Raw genomic sequence first — 11,365 nt, 5'->3', positions numbered from 1 at the left:
CATTTGAAAAAATGGATATGACTCTTAAATGCAAATTTAAGAAAACAGACAAAGTTTAAAATGCGCGTTCCAAAAAATGGATATGACTCAAAATGCGAATTTAAGAAAATAAAACATAGTTTGAAATGCGCGTTTCAAAAAATGGAAATGATTCAAAATACAAATTTAAGAAAATAAGACTTAGTTTGAAATGCGCGTTCCAAAAGATGGAAATGATTCAAAATACAAATTTAAGAAAATAAGATATAGTTTGAAATGAGCGTTTCAAAAAATTGATATGATTCAAAAGGCGAATTTAAGAAACTATGACATAGCTTGAAATTCNAGCGACGGGTAATTCCCCGTTCCGTTCGATAGACGCGCACATGCATGGGTTGATTGATCTCAGGGTTGCCAACCTTATAATATTTTTTTTTTAAATATTAGATATTTTTTTAAATTCAAAATATCACCGATTGTTTTCAGTGGGGACTGGGGCCCTTTGTATCCACGGGGCCCTGGGCTGCAGCCCAAAAAGCCCTTAAGTAGATCCGCCCCTGATTTTACAAGCGCAGCGAGAACTGAAACGATGCAAAACACACTTTTAATTTAATTTTGCAAATTGATATTACGATAACTTCCATTTTGAGAAAAAAATAAGCTTCTACGAATATGATTTTCAAATAGGTACCATAAACTTTGCTTTTGAGTTTGTTCTTTTATCAAAAATAAAATTTTAAAATTAAGAATTTTTATTAAAATGAACACTTCAGAAAAGAATTTCAGAAAGATTAACATTTCAGAAATTAGTTTCAGAAATATACATAGAGAAAACAACTTCTTATGTCATTTTTCCTGTTCTTGCAAAACTGTGACATTAAATTTGGTTTCGATTTCAAGCAGTAACTTTTTTCACTTGTGTCACTTAAATTATGAAAATCTTTCAATCATAAGTGACTAAACTTTTTAACATAAAATCGGTATATCTAAGAAATTCAATTTTTTAAATTTGCACCTCGAAACCTTTATTTTTATGACATAAATAATTTTTACCTACGTCATATTTTAAAATTGTGTCATAAACCTTTGGATTTGAGCTGATTCTTGGATTTTGAGTGACATTTTCTTTCAAAAATGTCACTCAAAATCCAAGAATCTTTCATGAAAAAAATGATTCAAATCGTAACAATACAATGAGCACTTTAGATATTGATTTCCGAATATATTCCGAAATTATTTCTACTTGTGTCGTTCTTGATTTAAAAAACCTTTTTTTTTTATCCTTTCATTTTCTAAAATAAAATACAATTCTAGAAGAGAACTGTAGTTTCTTAACAAAATGAGGTCAGCAAATAAACATCTGATTACTCTAAAATAGTAAGTGTAACATAACATAAAGTACAAAGGGAAAAAATGTTTTTTAAAACAGCTGTATTAAACTCTAAAAAGGTGACTTTTTATGCAAAATAAATAAAAAAAACAATTGTAATAAAATCTATATGCAAATGTTTTGCATAGAGCACAGAAATCACTTTAACGACCAACCATAAAATTATGTATACTTCGTCTTTAATTGATGAAAATGAAAATTAAATAAATAAATAAAAGAAAATGGTAAGTCAATAAGTAATATGTTTTCTTCTAAAAATAAGATACTTCATTGATCTATTTATTTTAGGCTATTAAAAATAGACATAATTTAAAATGCGCGTATGAAAAAATGGATATGACTCTTAAATGCAAATTTAAGAAAATAGACAAAGCTTAAAATGAGCATTCCAAAAAATGGATATGATTCAAAAAAAGAATTTAAGAAAATAAACATAGCTTGAAATGCGCGTTCCAAAAAATGGAGATGACTCAAAATATGAATTTAAGAAAATAGACATAGCCTAAAATGCAAGCCAGAAAGCATAAACTTATCGCTAAAAGCACGTTTAAAAAAATGGACGTTGCTATTAAAGTAAATTAAAATGGCATTCATTTGATTCTGTATTCTATAGTTATAATTATTGTATTTTAAAAGAATTTATCAGAAACTAATGATTCGTAGAGTTTATAAAATAAAAATTCGAAAACTTTTATTTTAAATTTATAAGCGCTTTTTTCTAAAAATAACGCAGTTAAAACCAAAGATGCAATTAGTGCTATACCAATTTGTTGAAACATACATTTTAAACTTTTTCTAACACGTAATATGAGCTAGGCTTATTTTTCAGAAGGCGATTTTAGAGCTTGGTTATTTTCTCAAACACGCATTTTGAGCTATACATGTTTTTTTCGTGTCTATTTTCTAAAACACGCATTTTGAGCTATGTTCATTTTTTCGAAAGCGATTTTCGAGCTTGATTTTTTTTCTCGAGTACGCATTTTGAGCTATGCTTATTTTTTCGTGTCTATTTTCTAAAACACGCATTTTGAGCTAGGTTTATTTTTTCGAAGGCGATTTTCGAGCTTGGTTTTTTTCTTCTCAAGCACGCATTTCGAGCTATGCTTATTTTTTCGTGTCTATTTTCTGAAACACGCATTTTGAGCTATGTTCATTTTTTCGAAAGCGATTTTCGAGCTTGATTTTTTTTCTCAAGCGCACATTTTGAGCTATGCTTATTTTTTCGTGTCTATTTTCTAAAACACGCATTTTGAGCTAGGTTTATTTTTTTTCGAAAGCGATTTTCGAGCTTGGTTTTTTTTCTCAATCACGCATTTTGAGCTATATGCTTATTTTTTCGTGTCCATTTTCTAAAACAAGCATTTTGAGCTATGTTCATTTTTTTCGAAAGTCATTTTCGAGCTATATATATTTCTTATACGCGCATTTTGAGCTATCTCCATGCAAAGTACTTGTTAAGAGGACGCTACACCACGGGGAAGAACTTTTCACTACAAATTCTATTTAACCTTCATCGGTTATATAAAATATATAATTAATTAGTCTAGGTAAATTATAAAGTTTCAAATGACGAATTATTTTTTAATATAAAATTGCAAACTAATTATGCCAACATAATCCTGTGAAAATTTACTTCATTTTAAAAATTATGAAGAAAATTCAGCATTTAAAACTTAGTGCTCTACTCTTAGCTTACTTGATTTCACTTTTTCTAGACTTGAAATTTTGAATTACGAACATAGGTAAAACAGAATTCGTCGTGATGCGTTCCTCCCTCGCTATATTATAGTGTATAGTCTCCATCTGCACGTTTATTTTATTCCATGCGAAAAATGAAAAGTATCACTCTACATTTGAAAATTATCTTTATTGCACAAAAATACAAGAGATTAGAAAATAATTTGAACAATAAATTGGCACATATTTCGGTATCATCCGAGAAGAATATCAAACAGGACAATATTCAATCTTTTTACTACACAAATAAATATACATTTCTGAACAACAACTTTTCGATTTCATAGAAACTGGTAATGAATCTGAAGCTCAGTACGAATGATATTAACTGTAATCATAACAAGTTTAATTCTTCTTATTTCATTAAATAAAAATAATAAATTTTTAGTGAATTTACTAGCATAGTTTTCGTAATCAGCACCCTTGATATATATTTTTTCACACCTTGCAAGAAATGTAACAAAGAAGTATATATTTTTATGGGACACAAATTACTTTTTATTCTGGACATATCTCAAAATGTGTGTTTAAGAAAATGGAAACAGTTAAAATTGTGCGTTTAAGAAAATAGAAACAGCTCAAAATGCATGTTCAAGAACAAGGAAACAGCTCAAAATGGGAGTTTTAAAAAATGGAAATAGCTCAAATTGTGTGCTTAAGAAAGTTAAAACAGAGCAAGATGCGTGTTTAAAAAAAGGGAAACAGCTCAAGATGCGTGTTTAAGAAAACACATAGAGCATTTGATTCCGTTTTTCAAACTTCTCTTATAAAAATTTTCTCACTATAAAGAATAAACTAAAGAATCCAAATAAATCCATAATATGACGTCTTCCATTTGCCAAAATCACTTAGAGCATTTTTTAAAACTAATCTGTTTTGAAAAGATATTAAAAGTCAACAGTTCCGTTTATAAGGTTGTCACGGGTCCTAGTAATATTATATTGACATTGTACGAATTAAAATTTTTTTAAAATCATTTTATCGTTTTGTGTTTTGAATGCGAAGAGATACTTGAAAAGTTAAATCTGATATGTACCCGATCCCGAAGTCTGGGACGCAGTCTTGTAATAATTATTTTCAAATTTTGAAAAAGTAAGGAAAAATAAATACAAAATTCCTCGCCTAGTTGTTAAATTTGGGTTGAACATTAAAAAGCATTTAAAGCGCATTTTGAGCTGTGACCATTTTCTCAATCACGCATTGTGAGGTATGTCCATTTTATTAATCATTTATTGTGAGCTATGTCTATTTTCTTAATCACATATTGTGAACTGGGTCCATGTTCTTAAACACGTATTGTGAGCTGTGTCCATTTTCTTAATCACGCACTGTGAGCTGTGTCCATTCTCTTAATCACGTATTGTGAGCTATGTCTATTTTCTTCAACACGCATTTCGAGCTGTGGCCATTTTCTTAAACACGCATTTCAAACTGTGCCTAGAATAAAAAGCTCACCTATGAAGTGTTTATAATAATTCCTTTTAATTTACTTCTTTTCGTATGGTTAAACAGGTTTTGATGTTTTTAATCTTGTTTACCACGATTCATCAGCTTCCGAAAGCGTTTCTGTTTTTTCCTAGCTCAAAAATACTTTTTTTTTACATTGATTCATAAAATGTACATTAAGGGCGGTGATAAGGAAATACCATATAAGCGAAGTAACAAATTTTAGAGTTACGTTAATCAGGCTAGATGACGTGTTTGTTCTCCTGGACTTCCACAAGATACCAAAGGAAAATTGCAAATAACTTCTAAGTATATTAAGAAATAAATTTAGAAACTATAAGCTTATAATTAACTAATTAGCCAACGAACTACGAATATATACATATTTGAAAATAGTTATAAGCAACAAAATGTCTATAGTAAATGTTTTCCACCGGAAAAATACTTTTAAAGTAATAATAGTTTTCAGTTTTTCATTTCTAAACTACAACGTTCATTTTAAATATTCATTTCTAAATAACATTTATTTTGAAATGAATTCAGTTTTTCGTTTCAAATCGAAGATTTATCTTTCCCATTGGAAAATAGCTTTCAGTTTTTCATTTCTAAATTACATACGAGGCTTTTTCAATTATGGTTTTTCTTAATTAATTTCATAATTTCTGTTTTTTTGATGTAGCTTAGAAATTCAGACAAATATAAAAGTGTTTCTTGTTAAAAATTCTGTCCACAGTTAAAGTTATTCTGCTGAAGAATTCACCTATGAGTACTTTCGACTGAAAAGATATTACCAACGCGTATCCAAACTTTTCTATTCGAAGCTTTTAGAATAACAAATACATCCTAAGTAATCTACACATAATTACAATTCTTTGGACGGCATAAGATAATACAAAGCATTCCAAATAAGACAAAAGAATGTTTGGTCAAGCATTTAGGAAGTCCACTTCCGCTTTCACGCACTTCCCTGTTAAAACATCCATGGCGCTGACTTTTAATTCTGTGTCGCCAAAGATCATGATGGTTTGTATTTCACGTTTTCCGGACTGCTGGACATCGGCGGACTGTGTCTGATCGGACAAGTCCAGGACCAGAGTTCCGCAACGTTTCACTCCTGGGTCAGTAATGAAGTGGACGTCGTCTCTTTCACTGCAATAAATGTGGATGACGCTGCATGATTGGCCACTTCTGGCTGGGGTGTATCGTCTGATGACGGTGTCACCAACACAGATGGATTGATCTGCCAGGACGAATTTGTCAAAGACGTCAGCGCACCACTCGACGCCATCTTTGACGACTAGTTTGTCAGGAGGATGAGATCCGTGGATGAATCTTTAAAAAAAAATAATAAATAGGAAATTAATTAAATGAAACAGAGTAAATATACCATACCTTTAGTTTAATAAAGAGGAGTTTAATAACGTCACAAGATATAGGTAGATCTAATTTTTTGTCCTCTTTTGATAGAGTGTTTTGTTAACAGCGCTTTTAAAATTTATTTTAAAAATCATTATTAATAAAGTAACAAAATAATACATATACGGGGTCACAAAATAATAATTAAGCGGAAAAAAAGCAACGAAATTTGTCGAAAACACTAATGAGGAAGACGGAACAGATAGCATCAAAACTTGATTGCCAAAGGAAACAAAAAAAAGTGTTGAAAATAGATTATTAGAAACACATCCTAGCATCAGTAGACAATCAAACTGGTTTTGAATGTTCATCTTCCTTCTTCTTTAAGTGATTCGTTAGATTTTGCAAGGGTCTCTTTTTCCTCGTTTAAATATTTGCTAGAGATAATACTTATTTATATATACTTATTAATATATACTTATTTTTGTTACTTTAATTTTGAAACATATTCAGAGTCTAAAGATTAAGGGAGTTCGTTAAGGAAAACTCTGAATTTTATATGTAGTGTGTCACAAAAGTTATTTAAGCACTACCAATACATTTCTATACGAACAGCAATTTTTTTTAAAACAATTTTTGAAAAAAAAATCGTACTTCGAAATTGAAATTAAGGCATTACAAAAAATATACAGTGTACTTTTTTTATTGAAAGTTAAAACTGTGAAGGTTATAATTTGTGGCAAAAATTAAACGCTTTTTTTTAAATCAGTTTTAAATTTAACAATAAAAAATAATAACGATGTTTAAAAAATATTTTGTTTTGATTTTCATACTTAAATATAAAAGACATAACGAAAGCACAAAAAGTAAAAATTACATGATGAAACTAATCTTGTGTCACTTCTTTCATGTTTCTTAAGGTCAAAACTTTAAATCCGCCAGTAAAAAAAATTCATGTTTATCCAGAGCTAAACGCAGTGTGATTTTGCATAGTTAATAATAAATAGCATATTTAAAGTTTACCCTTCTAACCATTACTAAGAGTACATTTTAGAGAAAATTCTGATCATTAGATCAATAATTATTATAACACGGATAATTAACTTATTCCACTCACTACGTAAAAGCAATTATTGGATCCGATAGAAGAAAAAAAATTTAATTATTGGATTTAAAAGACAAAATCCACACCTATTTAGGACTCCCACACCATACGTCAATCTTGATCGGCGAGAGCTGACCACCGTTGGATCAACCCCAAACTGGACGGCTCCCTTGAGGATGGCTAGGCTGACCCCTTGCGGAATGATGACTTTCAGTCTGTCCGAAAAGGCGTCACGGATGCTCTTCTGCAGGATGCCCGATTCAGAGAACCCACCCACTAGGAACAGGTAGGTTATGTTTCCCACCTCGCAAGTGTCTAGTACACGTTCCACGTGTATCCGGATGGCGTCCAGCGTAGGTTGGAAGAGACGGAGCATGCCAGATGGTTCAAGCCTCAGCATGCCCTGAGACGACCACTTGATCTCTTTGCTGCCATATTTCTTCACTGCAGCTTCCACCTGAAAAGAATAGACGAAAAATAAACGGGCATGTTCTATAAGGAGCGCTTTTCATACAAGATGCGGCCATGAATATCCAGGACTGATCATTAATGGTACTGAAACCTCTATACCAAGGCATGATTTCATTTTTAAAATCAGTAGCATGGTTTGCTAGTGCTAAGCAGGGTTTATACAATCATTTTTAAAGGGCTATAGCGAACCTTGGTGGCTCAAGAAGTAGAGCTTTCAGCCTTCCAGTGAGGATTCAAAGACAAGCGATGGCTGGTTGATACAAATTCCGCATCCGGTTTGCACCGATCACTGTGCTGACGTAAAATAACTTCAGTAGTAGACGGATCATGGGTTTATCAGGCTAACAGCGGAGGTTCGCGAGAGGTTTTTGTGGTTTCACACTTCATGTAACGCAAATGCTGGTTAGTTCCATCATAAAGTCCTCCACTCCCAATACTTGATCCAGGAGTTCCCTTGTCTTCTGGATTGGGTTTAAAATTATAAGGCTACGTAGTTGAACATTAATAGTCATAAACCAAAATTGGGCCGGCTGTACAACAAGGGTTACAAAAATATAAAAAAATATATAAAAGTAATATTGCAATACATTATGTGATGCAGAGAATTCAACATAATCGTTGCTGTGTAGTTTATTGCAATAAAACGATCACTGAATGGTGAATATTAAATATTTTTTCACGTGTGAAAATACTCAAATGCGCGATTCTGAATACGTAAGTAGTAATAATATATTTAAAATAAGGAGAGTTTAAAAACGCGTGGAAATAGCTGGGCCGGAAGTAAGGCAACTAACTGTAACAAATGCCGAGAAAATGGTTAGAAAATGACGTTGGTTTACGTACGAAGTCATAGTTGCGAATTGATTAGTCAAATTTTTAATTCATGTGTCGTAATAAAATGATTTTAAAAATATCGTTATTTTACTTTATGACTGTTGTTGAGCAGCCGACCCAATTTTGGGTTTGGGATGTTCAACTCCGTTGCCTTGTAATTTTGAACCCAATCCAGAAAACTAGGGAACTCCTTTATCAAGTATTGGGAGAAAATTGCCTTCGTGGAGGACATTTTGGTGGAATTAACCAGCATTCGTGTTGCATGGAGAGGAAAACTTCGAAAACCTGATATGGTTAGGCTGACGGCAAGGGGACTCTAACCATAACCATCTAGAAGAGAGGAGGCCGTGACACTTCACGCAGTTGTATTCGATTAGTCATCCATTCCGTCGAACTCCAATCTCTCTTTTGAATTTTACTACTCTTGTTTAACTTTTCATTTAAAAAGTTTAAAATACAAATTGTAATATATATATATAGTATATATATAATTTAAGGAAAAGATCTTTAATGTATTTAACTGTATTCATTTTTTTAATTCTATTTTTTTTTCTATTTTTCTTATGTGTTCTATGTAATTTAAAAGCAGTGATGCTGGATTGTAGCTTAAAAGGGAGCAGGAGGCTTTTAAAAAAAACAGTTTTTTTTTCTCCAAACAATAGGGAAATGAAAGAAAAAGTTTGTAATGTTGCTAATTAATTACTGTGATTTCATTAGATATTTTGAACAATATGAAACACTAATTGATGACCTTTGTAAAAAGCTTGCAGCAAAAACTTTTGACATCGGAAATTTTGGTCTGAAAAATATCATAGATATTACGCCATTGTTCAAGAGCTACTTTGTGTTGCAACAAATCTCAGCACAAAAAACTTAGTTGAATATAACTCTTACAAGAATTTACTCGGCTCTTAATTTGTCGGTTCAGTATTTTGTTCAGTGATTTAAACATATATATTTTTACACATGTTTTTCAAAACAAACTTTCATATATGAAAAAATGGATTTTAATTAATTTTTTTAGTTTTTGTTGGAACTAAATGTTGTTGTACTTTAATTAAGATGTAGATCTACCAATTTCAAAGATGTAAAATATGTAAGAAAGTTATGGAAATGAACAATTTATGATTAATCTAACATACTTATTGTTCTAATAATCAAACTCGATGAATTATTTTTTTAAACAGACCAGTAGAAAAATCATAAAAGNTTACAATACAAATAATATTTCATTCTTATTCCCTTTATCTTAGATTTCTTTTCTTTTTATTTTGAGAAAAGAAAATGACTTGTTTTCCCATTTATTATATAATCATTTATTTTTTTATTATAAGTTTTAAATTTCAGATCACAGCAAAGCGAAAATATTTAAACACATTTATTGTGGATTGCGAGGTTATTTTTTGTAAATAAATGGAGAAAAACATTTTGCTAGTAAATAGAAACATTAAAAGAATTTCTACATAATATTGTAGTTTTCATACATTGATAAACGTACTAAATGTTTCGCGCATAAAAATACGGAAATGTTTCGTAAACAAATGCAAGCGTTCATCAAATTTCTGTTACTTATTATTAGTAAATATTTATTCATAAAATAACTAACTTAATAGCTGTGTGAACGCACATCTAAGCAGCCATTGCACATTTCCCCCCCAAGTAGGTATCGACGGAATAGATGACTAGGCCTCCTCCTTTCTAGATGGTTATGCTCTTAACCCATAATCCGTCAATCACTGAGGATATGTTACGTCAGCAAGGTGGTCGGTGCGAGCTGGGTGCAGAATTCGCATCGACCAGAAATGGACCTAGGTACGGTTTTACGTAATATTCTATAGAATATTACGTAAAATATTAGAATATATTTTTATATAAAAGAGTATCTTCATGCATATCTGTTAATCATTACTACTAAGGCTCCTATACTATCAGAGCTGACCTATCAAGCAATATTGGAGCAAAAAAGTTCACAAGTTAACGTTATGTTAGTATTATGCTTATGTTAGCTCTTTGGAGCAAAAATAGATGATGAGTCGGCCTGTCTAATTCAGGGGCTCTAATTACTACTTGTTAGACTGAATTATCATACACTAAAGGAGAATCAATTGATTCATCAATTGAGTTAAAGTGAACAACTTGTTAAATTGAATTAAATTTTTCATTAGAAGGTTAGCATCGGCATTTTAAAACTGGTAATAAATTGCTTATGTGTCAAAGTAACAAAATTTATCGGGAAAAAAACAGGAACTTACGGAGCTGTTCTTTGTTTTTTTATAGTAGTCAATGAAAGAAAATGGCAGAGCAATGTTGATTGGAGTTATTTTGAATGGACTTGCATTCCTTTTTCTGGCTTCGAAAGCAACCATCAAGTCCACAAATGCTGCCGGCTTTTTAATCTTGAAATGTTCTACGAAGTCTGTGCCGAATATTTCTCCAAGAAGTTTCTCGAACTCCAGATCTATTCCTACTGATCCGTAAGGCCCACCAGTGGCCTTGTGGAGTTCTTTGATGGTTCCGTTTTCATCTGTGATTTCGTGAACAGTAATGTCCACTGTTCCACCTCCGCAATCCACAACCATGTACCTGGTACCTGGAACATATTGTAAGAAGAAATAAATCAAAAAACTTACAAAAGACAGAATTGGGAAACTTTAATCAATTGCTAAAATTCTATTTGTAAAAGGTGTCCCAAAATTAAGAAAAGAAGTGTTAAGGACTTGGCCCAGATTTTTTAATTGTTAATGAAACAGATGAGATTAGAACAAACTATAGGCTTATTCCGTTACTTTCCTCACTATTTACAACTCAAAGATCAATATCATATTTGAACTTTTTTAGAAACAGCTATATTGTCCGCAAGAAACTATTTTTTAGGAAAACTTGCGCTTGTTGGAACGTTCGGAAAGTTATTTAAATTTTTTTCCAACAGAGGACTTAACAACCATATTTTTCATAGCCAACTTCACACTTAAGCAGCGTAATCATTATTCACAGTCTAGTCACATTATTGTGAGCACCTGTCAAAAGCCAGAATAACCACCTTTGGT

The 11,365-nt window shown here is 31.4% G+C and overlaps 1 protein-coding gene across 1 annotated transcript in view; it reads right to left on the bottom strand.

Annotated features, from left to right (window-relative positions):
- Positions 1 to 3,217: 3,217 nt before the first annotated feature.
- The window catches only part of LOC107448359 (heat shock 70 kDa protein 12A), a 59,073-nt gene continuing 50,925 nt past the window's right edge, over positions 3,218 to 11,365 (bottom strand). The window contains exons 10-12 of the mRNA XM_016063523.4: positions 10,571 to 10,908; positions 7,100 to 7,470; positions 3,218 to 5,884 (exon numbers count right to left, since the gene is read on the bottom strand). Of these exons, the coding sequence (XP_015919009.2) occupies positions 5,479 to 5,884; positions 7,100 to 7,470; positions 10,571 to 10,908 (1,115 nt within the window). The 3' untranslated portion in view covers positions 3,218 to 5,478. The remainder of the gene's footprint in view (positions 5,885 to 7,099; positions 7,471 to 10,570; positions 10,909 to 11,365) is intronic.

Source organism: Parasteatoda tepidariorum, chromosome 2 (assembly GCF_043381705.1).
Source record: "Parasteatoda tepidariorum isolate YZ-2023 chromosome 2, CAS_Ptep_4.0, whole genome shotgun sequence".
Taxonomy (NCBI): domain Eukaryota; kingdom Metazoa; phylum Arthropoda; class Arachnida; order Araneae; family Theridiidae; genus Parasteatoda; species Parasteatoda tepidariorum.
This window is presented reverse-complemented; position numbering and strand designations above follow the sequence as displayed.